Consider the following 17,798-nt stretch of genomic DNA (forward strand, 5'->3'; position numbering starts at 1 on the left):
GTGGACGATTTGATGCGGGAATCTTCGAATGGTGCAATAGTTGATTTATTTACAAAAGGAAGCCATCATAAAAATCTCAGTGAAATGTTTCTATCTCAAAATTTATTCCACCAAGGAAAAGGACAGATAGACATTTCATTGAATACAAATTACATCGTCGTATTTAAAAATCCCAGAGATCGTGCACAAATTGCCCATTTGGCTCGTCAAATATATCCAGAAGATCCAAAATTTCTGCAAGAAGCCTATTTTGATGCAACTTCGGCAGCTCATGGCTATTTGTTGCTAGATTTGAAACAATCGACTCCTGAAAACTGTAGGTTTCGTAACAATGTATTCCCCAGTGATCCCCATCAATATGTTTATATTCCGCGGAAGGATCGCAATATAAAAGGAGGAGGGGCATCACGGAGTGTACCAGTCGTTCATGTGTGATGGCAACGAGAAGTCGTTCTGAAAGCGGCTCTGTTCGCAAGTCGCTGGGAGAAAAAAATACAGCCTTATTACACGCACTCATCTACGCACCACCCAGGCTACGCCGAGTAATAATACAACACGCTAATAAAGATTTAATTCGCTGCATTTGCGAGTGTGCTTTAAATTTGCTACACGGAAATATTCCTTTGAAAAATTGCGAGAAATCAAAACTGTGCAAACATAAAAAATTATTGAGAAAACTCGCCGATAAAAAACAAAGTTTAAATAGCAAGAAAAAAATCATTAATCAGAAAGGTGGTTCAATTTTACCGATGCGATTGGGTCCTCTGATAAGCGCACTTATCTCAGCCATTGTATAAGGATGGAACATGCACGTAAAATGATTCTTGTACCAGAGGACAGTGTGGAACGTCTAAAAAAAAATTCTTCACATGTTGATGCTCACCATGTTTTAACTGAATTGGCTAAAGAAATTCAGCCATCAGCCCAAACTCCAGGCACTGTTACAAGTAGATTAGATACCCAGCTATTGGGAATTTTAAATTCGAAAAGCCCGAGAGACGATCATGAAAAATGGAAGCTGTATAACGACGTTCTGAGGCGATATTTGTTTTATACCGAACAAAATAAAACGCCGGCGTTAGAAACAGAGGCCCACGTTGAAACTGAAACCACTGAACGATACGACCCAAAAACTATTGTTGCTACTGTACCTAAAGTATATCAGCGAAAAGCCGCTGGTATACTAGAATACATTGACGCCATTGATACTGCTCACAGACTCAAATGGAATTCAAAAGGACAAGTGACTTTGGACGCACAGACATTGGCGTGGGTTTGGCCTGGTGTCAATATTGTGGATCTCATACAAGATGTTGTCAGAGCACGGAAAACATATTCAGCTAAAGGATGGGAGCATTTCGCCGTTTATCTCCAAAGCCTGAACACCCCTCGGGAGTTCCTGGGTAATCCCAAGTTTCATCAGCCTCCACCAGCATTGCCAGACATTAGGAATCGAAGAGAACCTGAAATTTCAGAGGACGAGAGTTCCGTAGACGAAGGTAGAAGAAGGAAAAGCTATAGATCACGCACTCCTCCTGTTCATCGACCCCGTAAAAACTCGAAAAAACCCCGGCTTAGTTCTCCCTACACTGCGAAAACCGACAAAGTTACATCATGGCTTCCGTTTTGAACAATGAAAAACTCTCGAGGACATATTTTAACCTTCCAGAGCCTGAGGCCTACACAGGGGCTCGAAATATTTTGTCAAAACATAAGAAAGGAGTACCTGAAAGTGAAATAAAAAATTGGCTTAATGCTCAGAACATTTATACTCTTCATAAACCCATTAAGCGTACATTTCCACGTCTTCATTATACAGTAACCAACATTGATGATGTGTGGGAGGCAGACCTAGTTGAATTGAGATCATTAAAAACATATAATGAGGGGATTTCATATTTGCTTGTAGTTATTGATGTCTTGAGTAAGTTTGCCTGGGTAGAACCATTGAAAGATAAATCAGCATCACAGGTTCTTGAAACTTTCAAGCGTATAATGGATACAAATGGAGGGCGCGTTCCTGTTTCTATACAAACGGACAAGGGAAAAGAATTTATGGCCAACAGTGTCCAAAAATTTTTTTCTGATAAGAAAATAAAATTTCGTGTTGCACGTAATCCCGACATAAAAGCTGCAGTTGTAGAGCGTTTCAATCGGACATTGAAGGAACGTATGTGGCGTTACTTCACATATAGTCGAACATATAAGTATACAGATGTTTTGAAACAAATTGTCGAGTTTTATAACAACGCGCAACATTCTTCAATAAAGATGGCGCCTGCGGCTGTGACTATGGATAATGCACCATACGTATGGCGTAATATACAAAGGCGATTCAAGACGGAGAAACCACGTAAAGAATCCTTTAAATACAAAGTTGGCGACTATGTACGCATCAGTCGAACGAAAGGCACCTTTGAGAAAGGATATGAAACTAATTGGAGTAAAGAAATATTCAAAATAACGAAAGCTGTTTTTAAGCAATCATTGCCGATATACGAGTTGATGGATTTTGCTGACGAACCAATTGAGGGATTTTACTACGAACCAGAATTGGTGCTTGTCAATAAACCAACGGACGAGGACGAGTTCATAGTGGAACGTGTCATACGCTCCAAGGGAAAAGGAAAAAATAAGCAGGTTCTTGTTCATTGGGAAGGATATCCTGATAAGTTTGATTCTTGGATACCTGCTGCAGAACTGCATGCAATTGGGAAAAAATGAAAAGAAACGAATTTTATATGGTGCTTCCCAGCAACAGCGGCATGAGCTATCATCCTGATAATACAGCATCGAAATTCACAACCTTGCTTCCAAAACAAGTTGAACTGGAAGGAGAATGGGTAGTGGGTCTGAGTGAAATACAATTTCCTTGCAATTTTTTACATATACGTGATCGAAAAGATGCTTCAATCAATTTCGTTAGTAATGCAATCTCCAATAAGAGTAAGGTAAACGCACTACAAACATTTTTTCTACCTACTGCAGTTTTCAAAGATATAACAGATTTATTGGGGTTCATGAATACTTTTCCGCCTTTGAGTGCTCATATCCGATTTGAATATTTGACTCAACAAGGTTTTGTGAAAATTGTAAAACACTGCAACACCAGAAACTGCACTAGCACAGTTCATGCACTAGACTTTTCCGATAAAGTAGCCGATATGTTGGGGTTTGAGAGACGTGTGCACAACCTCACAAGCGCCAGGCCCTATTGTGAAGGATCTTTACCAGCAAGTTTGGCCAGAGGCTTGCCTGCGAATTTGTTCATCTACAGCGATATTTGTGTACCCTCCGTAACAGGTGACGTGCAGTCATCTCTGCTACGAGTGGTACCATTCAGCGTTTCTACGTATACCTATGGGTCCATACACTGTACTACGTTTTCCACTCCTCATTATATTCCATTGATGAGGTATTCATTTCGCACAATTGAAATAGATATAAGATGCAATCAGGGTGATATGATTCCATTCGAGTATGGTCCTTTGAACGTGACACTTCATTTCAAGAGGATTGATTGACTAAAAAATGAGTCCCTACATTACATATTACGCAAACCATGCTGGTGGAGGAACAGTGGATCGATATAGTGATTTTGGAAGGGTATTCGTTGGAAGTCCTTATCAAAGAGGACATGGAATTGGTGCTTTCCTTGGGGGTCTTTTTCGGCGCATTCTGCCCTATCTGGGAAGCGCAGCCAGAGCTGTCGGTAAAGAATCTCTCAATGCGGGTATTAACGTTGTTGGGGATGTAGTGACAAATGGCAAGCCTTTAAAGGTGGCGCTGGAAGACCGATTAGCCGAGTCTGGATTGAAATTGAAAAGGAGGGCCCAGGACAAAATTGGGACCATGATGCGTGGTTCAGGATAGAAGAGGAAGCGTAAACGCCTCGCTTCTCATAAGCTCACTGGCCGCGGATCTGCCAAGACATCCAAAACTCGGAAGAATAAAAAGAAGAGACCCGTTGCAAACAAAAAAAGCAAGAAAGTGAAAAAAGTAACGAGACACAAATCAAAGCAGAAGACTCGTGATTTGTACGATATTTTCAACTAATTATCATGTCGTTTCTACATTCGCACTCTTCTGAGTGTGTGAAGTCGGAGCTGGACCTATTTACCATACCACCTACCCAAACAAGTATTGAAAATTCTCAAATTGTTTATTACAATCCTGTATCTACGCTGTCGGACGATGCCCCAATTGAATTCATCGTACCAGGCCATGGAGAAGAATATATTGATTTGGCACATACCATGATCAAAGTTCGTGCCAGAATTCTGAAACCCGATGGCTCTGCTGTACTCGAGGACTCTGTTGGTCCTGTGAATAATTTTTTACATTCAATGTTTAACCAAGTGGATGTATATTTCAACCAAAAAGTTGTGACGCCTCCGAATAATCTGTACGCCTATAGAGCATACATTGAAACATTACTGAACTATGGTACAGATGCAAAGTCCTCACATCTCGGATGTCGCTTTGGGCTACGGATAGCTATGGTGCAATGGATTCTCCTGCTGTAGCGGTGGGTGATGCGAGAAACAAAAATGGGCTAGTCTCACGTCAGGCCTTTACTAAAGGTGGAAAAGCATTTGATTTACTGGGACATTTACATTGTGACGTGTTCAATCAAGATAAGTTTTTGATGAATGGCGTAGAGCTACGCGTTCGTCTTATCCGTGCAAAGGACGACTTTTGCCTTATGGACGATAGTGCCCTGAATTATAAGCTGCGTATAGTAGAAGCCTCCTTGATTGTTCGTCGTGTCAAACTCAGCCCTGGAATTTTGATAGCTCATGCTAAAACGCTTGCAAATACAACTGCGAAATATCCTTTGACACGGGTTGAGGTCAAATCTTTTGTTCTCCATAATGGGATTATGGGAGAGACAATAGACAATGCGATTTTGGGACAGCTGCCTAAAAGAATCATACTGGGATTTGTTGCAAATGCCAGTTTCAACGGCTCGAGGAAGAAGAATCCCTTCAACTTTCAAAATTTTGGGATAAACTTTTTATGTCTGAATGTCGATGGACGTCAAGTACCTACAAAACCTCTGCAGCCAAGTTTCACCTCTGGCGTCTGCCTAGATGTGGAAGCATTCAACACACTATTTGCTGGTACTGGAACACATTTCAGTGACCATGGAAATAGCATATCTCGTGCGGCCTATTCCGATGGATTTTGCTTGTTCGCGTTCGATCTGACCCCTGATTTATCTGCAAGTTCCGCTGGCCATTGGAATTTGGTGAAAAGTGGAAGTATTCGCATTGAAGTTCGCTTCAATAAAGCAACAGAGCAGAATGTAAATTGTTTGTTGTACGCCGAATATGACAATTTGCTAGAAATTGATTCCACAAGACAGGTTATTGTCGACTACAGTGGATGAAGATGGAAGACTACTTAATGGACGCGCAACATAAGATTGCATTAGTTGCATCCAGCCTGCTGAACGAGACCCCCGCTAATTTCCCGGCTTCCCGTCGGTCTATGAATACGTTTGAGCTCCTGGAAGTATTACCGCATACAGATGCATGCATTGGAGGTGTCTACCCTGCCGACCGTGTCCCCTAGACATGGCCCCGACCCTGTGCAATCATCATCAACACCGTCAACCACAATCAGGCAGGAAGCCACTGGGTTGCCGTTTACCTCGGTTCAAATAGGCGAGGAATCTATTTCGACAGCTTCGGAATGCCACCCTTCGATACACGAATCTCTCAGCGCCTTAAGCGAAATTGCAATGTTTATGAATGGAGCTAGAAAAGACTCCAAGATATATCGTCTAATGTTTGTGGGCAGTACTGCATTGCTGTGCTTCACTGGTTGTTCAATGATCGGTCTTTACAGTCCTTTCATAAACTATTTACTTCAGACACAAAACGTAACGATCGCATTGTTATGAAAATGTTCCACAAAATTATTCGAAAACACAATTGTAATCGTAGAAATTTAAGTAAACCTTTTCAGAACTTGTCTGGTAAAGGTAGTTTGCAATGTAACCAACGGTCTTTAAAAAATATATTCCGTTTGCATTAATTTAATAATAATAATAATAATTTTGATTACCACTATTTTTTAAATCCCCAATATTATGTACCACCCCCCATACAAGTATAATTTCTGAATAAATGATTTATATACTCAATAAATTATGTATTATATATTTATTTCATTTCCACATATATACCCACATTTCCCACGCCCCCCTTTGAATCACGTGACCCTTACCACCCCCCCTTAAATCACGTGACCCTTACCCCCCCCCCTTTTGAATCACGTGGCCCTTGCCACCCACCCACCACCCACTTCCTGTCGAACAATGACATTTTTTGGGGACCCTCACCCCAGGGGGCCCTAGAGCGGCGACGTCCTCCTCAAAGGACAATGGGGAAAACGTGTTCGGACACGTCTGGAAAAAGGGGGGAAGGGGGACGATTCCTGGAATAAAATTCTCCAATCGTGCCCACTTACTACTCGAAGTTTATTGATTCCATTGGTTCTCACCATCAACTGAGTACACTGACAGGCCGTGTAAGTGTTGGGATTTTGAATACAATTAAGACATTAATGAAACATATTGGCAAATCATACAATGGATGTGAAAAACTGTGTGGACGGGAGATTGTCATTATGACTTTCATGAAGTTGAAGCGAAATCCTTCATATGCTATTTTAGCACATCTCTTTAAATGCAATACCAATACTTGCAGATCTCAAATTTTTTGCATGATCGACTTACTGGACACTTGCTTAAACGCCGCTGTTTTTGGCCTGATAAAAATAGTAAACTCAAAAATTTTCCGCAATGTTTTAAAGGTTTCGAAGATGTACAAGTAGTTGTGGATTGCACAGAAATTCCTATACAAAGACCCTCGAAACTATTTCGTCAGCTGCAAACATATTCCCATTACCAGTCAAGGAACATGGTCAAATTCATGACAGGAGTCACTCCTGCAGATATAATTTCTTTTGTAAGCAAAGCCTATGGAGGAAGAGTTTCTGACAATATTATTTTTGAGCGAAGTGAAAGTTTAGAAAAAATGGATAAGAAAGATGCAGTTCTGGCAGACAAGGGCTTTTCCATGGATGTATTTTGTCGTCAAAAAGACATCGACCTCATCCCGTCAGTTTTTCTTAGAAATAAGACATAGTTTTCACAGTAGAAGGTAATTCTGAATCGTATCATAGCGATAGCTCGCGTGCATGTTGAAGGCAGTGATGCCAGATGCGGATCCCGCAAGTCTCCCACTCCTTACTCGCGTACCACTGCGCTCTAGGGCGCAGGTTGCTCGGCGCTGCGTTTAAACGCTTGAATTCGATCGCCAACAAAATGACTCCTTCTTTCAGTAGCTTAGATGCCCATTGTGGGGCAATTAATGTTTGATGCGTTATGAGAGTAAGGGGGGTGGGGATGAATGAAATGTTAGGAGAGAATTTCGTGGAATAGTCAAGGCATATGAGGGTCACGTGGGAGTGGGTCAAGCGTCCGGAGGATCACAAGGGGGTGGATCAGAGGCCAAGAGTCTCACTTGGGAATGGAGCCAGCGCCCCTCGGGTCCGAAGGAGGTGGATGAGGGGCCAGAGGGTCAATTGTCGAAATATCTAATTTTTTTCCGTCGCAAACATAAAATTGAATTAATATTATGCAATCTTTTTTAACAAAGATCAGGATATCACTAACAAAACTTTATTGCGTTCTCCACGTTTATCATTTGGGGGCCCTGAAAAGAGCCATTTGGTTCTGAGAAAAAAAATTAATTGCATGCTTTTTCATGATATAGAGAATTCTCGAGAGAGCCTGAGTTTAATGAGCAGCCGATGATTATAATAGTTTCAATAGTTTAAATTGTTCTTTTCCGAAGAATTCCTGTTATTCGTCTAAAATCGCGCATCGCTTTGGCCTATTCGAGAGGAACATCGATGTACCTCTATTTAATTCTTCTGGCTCATTAGGCAACTGACTGCAAGCTTTCGACACTACGATCGCGGATGAGTGGCAAATGTAATTCATCAAAATCAAATTGGGAACCTCTAATTCCAATTTCTGTGCGAAGGAATTTATAACACCGACCATAATACTCGCGTTATCACAAGTCAAGTCCACGATATTGTACAAAGGAATTTGTTTTCCGCATAAAGATAGTTGAAAAGAATTATAAATTTTTTCTGCTGAATCACCCGTTGGGTCCAGTTCGATAAGATCTAATAATTCCGTGTTAACATTACCGTTGTCAGGAGAAACATACCCAGCGAGAACACAAAGAACTTTCTTTTTAAAAATATCCGTTGTTTTGTCTGCAAGAATCAAAAACTTATTAACATGTAAAATTGTACGTTTCGGAGATCAATCTTGCGCGATTATACTATCTGGAAATGATCCTTTAAGCACAGAAAGGAAGTGATCGACGAAGCTGATCGGGACAATATGCTCTGCATCAAAATTCGACAAGAGAATTTCGGCGGTTGTAACTGCTTTTTATGGGTCAACGCAGCACTACTGGAATCTTCCTGAAGAGTAATCCCTTCATCAATTAATTTTTGAGCCCCGAGGATGACATTGGGCTTCAAAACATTCTCCCTATGTCTTTCAGTCCCTGCATGCCTCCGAAGCTCAGATTTCCCAGCGGCCATCTGTTTATTGCAAGCACAACAAAATACACGATTTGGACAGTTCTGAACACTTTTCACCCACCCAAAAAACTCAGGTTCACTTTTCCAAGATTCATGAAATTCTTTCCTTTATTCGATACTCGAGTACCAGAAAGTGGACTTCCTGAAACCTTCGTCTGGTCCACTTCGATCTCCATCGCAAATTCGCGATCAAAAACTACCAGAAACACTCGAAAATAAGAGGAAAACACGAAATCGTACGTTGATGTTCGATCGCCGTTTGCCTTAGACAGTGAGCCTCTTCAGCTCCGATTTTGTTTTGGAAGTCATTGTTTTGATTGTAAGGAATTCTGAGGGAATCCCTTCGCTCACAGCGGAATCTAACGATACACTACATTTTTTTGTTGATTCGATCGTAAGTGTGCAGAGAGAATGACCCAGTCGATTCAAGATTGGAAAAACATTTGAAATGGGATTTAGTTGTCTTTTGGGGAAATTCGCCTCAATAGTTATTTTGTCTACGTTTTCGCGTTTTGCGTTTATTAAGGTTAATTGAGGGTTAGAAAAGTTGATAGAGTTTAGTGATGTATGTTTAATTAGTATTGCGAATATTTGACGCGCCTCGCAGTTTCCAAATCTGGTTTAATTAGGCTACTGGGTTCGGGAAAATTATCGCGTTTTAGGCCAAGATATTGACGAGCTACGTGATTGATTTTATTTGATGCATAACGAGTTCAGACCTTTCTCAAAATACAGTCAACACTGTTTCAGGGTGTGTGTGTATACGATAACCGTGAATTTTTCATTGTTTAATAATAGTAATTAAATTTTAGAATCACGGGTCCAGAATTCTCATCTCAGGGTAATAGTTATCGTTGTCTTTCATTTATTGAGGTTATGCTCTGTGCGGTAGAGCTTAAATAACGCCAAAGTTATGCATTTTTGCCTTTTGGGGATTTTCACGCCGTTTTTTGGAAATTACGAACCTTCCCCGTGTCCTGCCAGGGTTACGCAATACTCGTAACCTTGAGAATATTGCGTATGTTTTATGAATCCGGATTAAGAATTTACCAATCTAGAATGCATTCTTGTGCTAGTCGCCTACCGATTCGGTTCTGCGTTTATCGCCTTCTCGAATTTTTTGAGTCTTGTGCCATTGGCGTTTTGGTTTATGTTATATTCTAAAAATGAGTTTTTGATACAAACCATCCGTGTATTCCAAATTAACTTGGAATTATCGGCAAATTTTGCCTCTTATTTTTACCGGTATTCCTATAAAGTTATGGAATATTGTGTCTGCGTTTATCGCTTATGGATTTATTCCATTTTTGTCTTTTTGGCCATTGCGGCTACATTTCGCTACCCAAAAGTGTCAATCGATTCGTTGTTCTGCATGCCTCGATGGACTCCTCAACAACGCAACCGATTTTAATGAATTTTGCACACCGTGTGCAGTTTGATTCAACTTACATGGTAGAATGGCTTACATCTTAATTTATACTCGCAATCTTATTTTATTGCAAATTATTTGTCTATTATTTGATATTCACACACATTCTAATCTGTTAACTCCAAATGATTTTAACAGTTGGCGATATCTATTGGCTGGGTTGGGTAAGTAACCAATAGATGGCGCTGCTATGTGAAACTTACAAACGTGTCACGTTGTGGACCTTCGATGGACTCTTAAACTACTCAACCGATTTTAATGAATTTTGCACACCATGTGCAGTTTGATTCAACGTACATGGTAGAATGGCTTACACCTTAATTTATCCTCGCAATATCATTTTATTGTAAATTATTTGTCTATGATTTGACATTCACACACATTCTAATCTGTTAACTCCAAATGATTTTAACAGATGGCGATATCTATTGACTGGGTTGGGTAAGTAACCAATAAGTAATCAATAGATGGCGCCGATATGTGGAATCTACAAACGTGTACTATAACCTACAATTCACTAACATAACCACCACATGTTGTTCAGGCTAAAATATAAGTTGAATATATTTTGTACGAACGTAACGAAAACGAAATACCGTGAAATTCAATTGTTTTTACTGTAACATTTTTGGTGTTAGCTTAACCGGCCACGTGTTACTTAGACTGAAGTGTAAATTAAATTTATATTCTAGTGAAGATAATAGTGAAGCTCCAAACTCTTCAATTAAAATATATACATGTAAGTATTATCACACATTTATAAAAGTTAATTGATATATCCATGAGAAAATGCTACAAAGCTCCCCACACGTTTTCTAGAATTGTACATTTTTTTTTCTTTGTTTTTATTTAACCCTTCTTAACTAATATTTTGCACTTCTCATTTCATTGTACTATAATAGCATGTTTTTCTGTTTTTTTTCTCATATTGAAAGGTTAACATTTTCTATTTCAGTAATATGCCACCGAAAAAATGTAATCTAAACAACGTGAGGAGCAGAGAGGTACAACGCAAACGTGTTGCAAGAGCGCATGAATCGGCAGAACAAATCGCTACAAGAAATTCAGCTCAAAGAATCAGGACGGCAGAGAGTCGTGCACAAGAACAGCGTGATGAACGTTTGCGACAGACTATTACGAGAACAAGAGCGGCACGAGACCGAAACATAGCTATAGCACGAGTACACGAACGATAGAGGCAGCGGATTAGCCGCTCATTAATACGTACATCATTTGTTCGTCTTGCTTTTGAATATGCGCCAGATATTAAGTACTCTGCACATTCCAAAATTGCTATCGGTGGAAAGGATAAAGTATGTCAATATTGTCAGGCATTGAAATTTCGGAATGAAACACCCGGCATGTGCTGCGCATCAGGAAAAGTTGTGCTATCACCTCTTCCCACTCCTTCGGAACCTTTATTATCCCTTCTTGCTGGCGATTCAGATGATTCAAAATTATTTTTGCGTAAGATACGCAAATTTAATTTTTGGTTCCAAATGACGTCATTTGGCGCAACGAAAATCTGCGATTTCGCGTCTGATCGACGTAATTTTGAAACTACATTCAAAATACAAGGCCAGGTGTACCATAAAATCGGATCATTGATGCCCATGCCTGATAATAATCCAAAATTTCTTCAAATTTATTTTATTGGCAATTGTGAAGAGCGCGTGACGACTCGGTGCCAGTATAATTTCATTGAACAAGCAGAGGAATGAGTGATATTGCTGGAAACCTTTTTAGAAGATCAGAATCAACTAATTCGATTGATTAAAAGAGTTTCGCCACGACTGCAAAATGACAACTATCAAATCGTCATCAAAGCCGACAAAGTACCATTAGGTGAACATGCTGGTAGGTTCAACGCTCCAACTGTTGATAATGTTGCCATTATTATGGTCGGTGATCCAGTTGACAAAAGAGCTATAAAAATTACACGGCGAGACAACATTGTCAGTACCGTTTCGGATCTACACCGTTCATATGACGCACTGCAACATCCATTAATATTTTGGCAAGGACAGGATGAATACCACCTTAAAATCAACCAGTGTGATCCAAATACCGGTAAATTTGACAATTAACTATTTATTTTCTTACTGTATATACGAACTTCAATTTTTTATTGCATTTTATTTTCTATTGTTTTAGGTGCTTATGGAAATAAAAAAGTTAGTTCAATGAACTACTACGCACACCGAATAATGGTTAGATTAAATCAGGACAACTATATCCTACGATTTCGTCAGCTATTTCATCAATCCATTGTTGATATGTTTGCTAAGGTTGAAAGCGAACGCCTGTGATTCATTCGATACAACCAGGCTGAATTACGATCGGAAGAATATATTCACTTACGAGATGCTGTTGCTGGAAACATCGACGGAAGTTTGAATCCCAATGACATCGGTAAGGCTTTCATTTTACCTTCAAGCTACATCGGCAGTCCACGGAATATGCAGGAATACATACAAGATGCCATGACTTACGTACGTCATTACGGCCGACCGGATTTGTTTATTACATTCACGTGTAATCCGAATTGGCAAGAGATACAAACTTTACTATTACCAGGACAACAAGCAATTCATCGTCATGATATAACTGCACCTGTGTTCAAACAAAAATTGATATCCTTAATTGATTTTATTGTTCAATATTCAGTTTTTGGTATCACACGTTGTTGGCTGTATACGGTTGAATGGCACAAGCGAGGATTGCCTCATGCTCACATTTTAATTTGGTTTGAAGATAAAATCCGTCCAGAAGAAATTGATCAAATAATTTCGGCCGAAATTCCAGACCCATTAATTGATCCGGAATTATTTGATATTGTTACCAAACACATGATCCATGGGCCGTGCGGTGCTTTCAACATGACGTCATCATGCATGGAAAATGGAGAATGTAAGAAAAAATTCCCAAAGCCGTATACGAATGACACCATTACGAATATTGACGGTTATACAATGTATCGCCGCAGAAATAGTGAGAATGGTGGCCACACATTCACAATGCGACTACCGAATTATCCAAATCAAGTAGAACTTGATAATCAGTGGGTGGTACCATACTCACCATTACTTTCAAAAACTTATGCAGCACATATCAATGTTGAGCTTTGCAGTTCGGTAAAATCAATTAAGGACATGTATAAATATATAAACAAAGGCAGTGATATGGCCATATTTGGAGTACGAAATATCAATAACAATGACGAAATAGCACGATACCAAATGGACAGATACATTAGCAGGAGCGAAGCTATTTGACATATTCTTAGCTTTCCCATACACGAAAGAGATCCTTCTGTCCAGCATCTAGCAATACATCTTGAAAACGGTCAACGTGTATACTTCACTGAAAAAAATGGTTTTCAAAGAGCGCTTCAGGCTCCAAAAACGACACTAACTGAATTTTTTACCTTGTGTCAAAAATCTGATATTTTTGGACAATTCGCAAAGACATTGATATATGCTGATGTTCCACGTTATTTTACATGGAACTAATCCAGGAAAAAATGGGAGCCACGAAAACAAGGAAAACCACATCCTTCCATTACAGGCATATTCAAAGCTAAGACATTGGGGCGACTTTACACGGTACACCCAAAGCAACGTGAGTGCTTCTATTTACGTTTGTTATTGGTGAATGTTCCCGGACCAACGTCTTTTAAATTTCTGCGAACAGTTAATGGTCGAGTATTCAATACATTTCAAGATGCATGTCGTGAACTGCAATTGCTAGAAGACAATAACCATTGGGACTTAACGCTTGCTGATGCTGTGTTGACATCAACACCCAATAACATTCGTCAGCTATTTGCAATTATTTTGACGACATGTTATCCATCAGAAGCACAAACTTTGTGGGAAAAATATAAAAATTGGATGACAGAAGACATATTGCACCGAAATAGACAGACAGATCAATGCCAAAATATAGATTATTATTATTTATTATCTATTTTTCTTTGGTGTTACCTTTTTCGGTTTTACACCTCCCCCTTTCTTTCTCCCTTCTTACACTGTTATCGCTTTTTTGTTTTCACCTCCTCTCCCGTTTCTCTTTTACATTTTTGTTCCCTTCCCCTGCGGTGCCTTTGGACCGACTTTTTTCCCCAGCTGTACTGCATTTGCACAGGAGTAGAGGGAAACCATGGAAAACCTCTACCGTACAGTCGGCTGATAGTGCAGGGTCCCAGTGTACCCTTCTAGTCAGTGTGACGGAAGGGTACACTGGGTCTCTACACCCGTGCCTTCCGCGCAGTAATTTTTGAACGCGCGAACGGTGTTCCTAAGCGGTCACCCATCCAAGTAGTATCCCATTGAAACGCTGCTTAGCCTCGATGACCGCCGGAGCAACACCGCACTCGCCCAACCATTACAGTCGGTTGTGCCAAAATATAGATTATACGCCAGAGATGTATAATGAAGCGTTAGTGTTGATCGAGGATTTATGTGTGGTAATTTCATATTTACCACTTAATCATTATGGTATGCCACCACTTAATCGCCCAGCTACCGACTTAATCAACGTCGATTTACAACGAGAAAAACAATATGACCGTGAAAATTTAGCAACAATTATTGTGAACAGTGAGCCATTACTGACACCAGAACAAAAAAATATTTATGATCGGATTATGCTGGCTGTTGCTGCTGAACAAGGTGGTTTTTTTTTCTTGGACGCACCAGGGGGAACCGGTAAGACATTTTTAATATCGTTGATTCTTGCCAAAATACGGTCGCAACAGAAAATCGCATTGGCAGTTGCATCGTCAGGCATTGCGGCTACTTTGCTAGATGGTGGGTGAACGGCACATTCAACATTTAAACTGCCCTTGGACATTCATAATAAACCAAATGCAATATGTAGCATAAAAAAGAATAGTGGAATAGCTGCAGTGTTGCGGAAGAGTTCAATAATAATTTGGGATGAGTGCACAATGGCTCACAAATATTCACTCGAAGCATTGCATAGAACTATGCAAGATTTAAACGGCAATAATGAACTTTTCGGTGGTGCTATCTTACTTTTGTCGGGTGATTTCCGACAGACCTTATCGGTTATACCTCGCTCTACCTTCGTGGATGAGATTAATGCATCTTTGAAACAATCATTCTTATGGCGAAGTGTTGAAACACTTCAATTAACCATAAACATGCACGTACGATTGCAAAATGATCCATCAGCACAAATAATTTCCGAACAATTACTAGATATTGGGAACGGCAAAATAGAAGTTCAACCAAATATGCAATGCATTAAACTGTCAGACAATTTCTGCACTGTTCTTCAGGAAAAAAATGAATTGATTCAAAGTATTTTTCCGAATATACAGAATAATTACTTGAATCACAACTGGCTCAGTGATCGAGTGATTTTGGCAGCTAGAAATGTTGACGTTGACGAAATTAACTTTCAGATACAACAGTTGTTGCCAGGCGATCTGATGTCTTTTAAATCAATCAATACTGTTTTTGATGAAAATGAAAGTGTCAATTTTTCAATTGATTTTTTAAATTCGCTAGATATATCTGGAATGCCACCACATAATCTTCGATTAAAGATTGGTTCCCCTATTATTCTACGACGTAATTTGAATCCACCTCAATTATGCAACGGTACGCGTTTGGTCATCAAAAAAATCACTGGAAATATTCTTGAAGCAACCATTTCAACTGGGAAGTTTAACGGAAAAGTGGTCCTGTTGCCACGTACTCCAATGATACCCTCAGATTCTACCATACCCTTCAGAAGGCTACAGTTTCCAATTCGTTTAGCTTTTGCCATGACTATAAATAAGTCTCAAGGCCAAACAATGTCCATTTGTGGTTTAAATTTGGAAAATCCATATTTTTCCCATGGGCAACTATATGTTGCATGTTCACGTGTAGGAAAACCGTCGAATTTATTTGTGTTAGCTAAAGACAGGTTAACCAAAAATATTGTGCACCGATTAGTGCTAAATTAAATTAGAAGAATTTATAATTCACAATAATAAATATTATTGTTAAGGATTTAAGACTCCCTGCTCTGCCCACCTCATTCATAAGTTTAAGTGTTACATGTTATTTACGAACAACTTTGTAATATACTCATTTGTTAAAAAATTGAATAAAAATAATAATAAATTTTGAAATTAATTCTTTTGTATTGATTTTGGCTTAATATCAGCTGCAAGAAAATTTTAATTAATCGTGTTGAAAGTCCTTCCCCTTCAAATCCCAATCCTGTGGATGTTTATACCAGCTTTACCGTCTTCGTTCGTAAATATTAATTTCATTGTAATAAGGGGCTACGGTAGTAGAAAGTCTGTCATGGAGGTCGCCATATTTTTTTACAAATGGCATTTAGGTAAAAAAGCATGGTGATCACCGTGACTGATGTTCTCCTACAGTTCCTCCTAAATAGTTCAGTACAATGTAATATAACAAAAAACTTAGCCACGGCAACGCGTGGCCGGGTCTGCTAGTATACAGGGTCATTGTTGGAATTCCTGCCAATCGGCAGGTCCTCACCAACACACTCGCGTCTGCTCACCGTCAGGCAAGACCACAACAAATCGGTCGTTGCCAAGGGCCTACCTCACATTTTTTCGGTGATGGGGCGCCACTTCCTGGACCGCTCCTAGCTATCCTGCATAGAAAAGCTGCTCCCACCACCGACTACGAGGATCCCCGCATTCGACCCATCCGATCGATCGGGCGAATCGTTCGTTCACTCGCTTCCGGATTATTCGACTGGCAACAGGTGGTTATTCAGTGCCGCTCAGATATCTGAATCGATCTTTCTGGACCGCTCAAACCATTGTGACTCATTATATCCGTGGAACCGCTCATTGGGGTTCTGTAATTAGTTTTGTAATATTGTGACGAGATTTCTGACTATTAACAATAAAAAAAGTGACCGGTGAAGTGCAGCAGTTACTACGCGGTTTTTTTCTTGGACGGCTCGCCCCCCCCCCCTGTAGCGCCTCGCTACATCGGTCTATACGATAGATCATCAACACACACACAGCGAGACGACTGGACATTGGAGACATCACTCACCTGCCCAGTTAATATGGGGACCAAACTGTACTTGTATTGGGTACCCCCGAATTCTCACCTATATCAAATATTAAGAGTTAGTCGAGTCTTGACTGCTCACTTTGCAACTCGTGCCTTTGTGTGTATCATTAACGCGATCAGTATTAAGTGTATATAATTATTACTTTATTAAATATCAGATGTTAATTATATACTGTGTCGGAATTGTGATTTCCCTAAATGAACAATAACCACGATTCCCACATTGGAGACGTACTGCTCCGAAGAATAAAGAACCGACAGCGCACGAAATCGCGTGAACTTGCCCATCGACTTGAACCCTGTCGAGCCGTCGATGATGCGCTCGTTTCTCAGGTTAGGTAGCAGGTTGAAGTTGTGAAAAAAATCAGCCCCGATGATTGGCCTGCTGACATCCGCCTCGACGAAACGCCATGAAAAATCTCTGCGGAAACCCAAATCTGGCGAGATCGACACGGAGCCGTAGGTGTTTATGAGAGTGCCGTTGGCTGCATAAAGCTGGTAGCCACTCGTGTCCCTATTGGTGGCCGGCCGCCTGCGGGGAGTGACAGAGACATCAGATCCCGTGTCTATCGGGTCCCTGTCGATTTTTACCTGAGATAATTAATATTTATAATTGGATTCCTGGAAGAAAAGCCGTCTTGATTTTTCCACCA

The 17,798-nt window shown here is 40.1% G+C and overlaps 2 protein-coding genes across 3 annotated transcripts; both read left to right on the forward strand.

The window, feature by feature from the left end:
* The first annotated feature begins 3,562 nt into the window (after nucleotides 1-3,562).
* Nucleotides 3,563-5,392, forward strand: LOC135168147 (uncharacterized protein F54H12.2-like). The gene is made up of 6 exons (XM_064132069.1): nucleotides 3,563-3,712; nucleotides 3,907-4,030; nucleotides 4,222-4,405; nucleotides 4,453-4,813; nucleotides 4,919-5,123; nucleotides 5,349-5,392. The coding sequence occupies exons 1-6, from the start codon at nucleotides 3,563-3,565 to the stop codon at nucleotides 5,390-5,392; spliced, it is 1,068 nt and encodes a 355-aa protein (XP_063988139.1).
* Nucleotides 5,393-10,052: 4,660 nt separating this feature from the next.
* LOC135167977 (ATP-dependent DNA helicase pif1-like) lies at nucleotides 10,053-16,318 on the forward strand. 2 transcript variants are annotated; one of them, XM_064131742.1, is made up of 4 exons: nucleotides 10,053-10,089; nucleotides 10,205-10,805; nucleotides 11,022-12,136; nucleotides 12,221-16,318. In XM_064131742.1, exon 4 carries the CDS (start codon nucleotides 12,526-12,528, stop codon nucleotides 13,339-13,341), a length of 816 nt encoding a protein of 271 aa, XP_063987812.1. In that variant the 5' UTR covers nucleotides 10,053-10,089; nucleotides 10,205-10,805; nucleotides 11,022-12,136; nucleotides 12,221-12,525; the 3' UTR covers nucleotides 13,342-16,318. The 2 variants fall into 2 exon arrangements, with proteins under 2 accessions (XP_063987812.1, XP_063987811.1); XM_064131741.1 differs by having other exon boundaries at nucleotides 10,054-10,089.
* Nucleotides 16,319-17,798: the final 1,480 nt, after the last annotated feature.

This window comes from Diachasmimorpha longicaudata, chromosome 12 (genome assembly GCF_034640455.1).
Source record: "Diachasmimorpha longicaudata isolate KC_UGA_2023 chromosome 12, iyDiaLong2, whole genome shotgun sequence".
Lineage (NCBI taxonomy): Eukaryota > Metazoa > Arthropoda > Insecta > Hymenoptera > Braconidae > Diachasmimorpha > Diachasmimorpha longicaudata.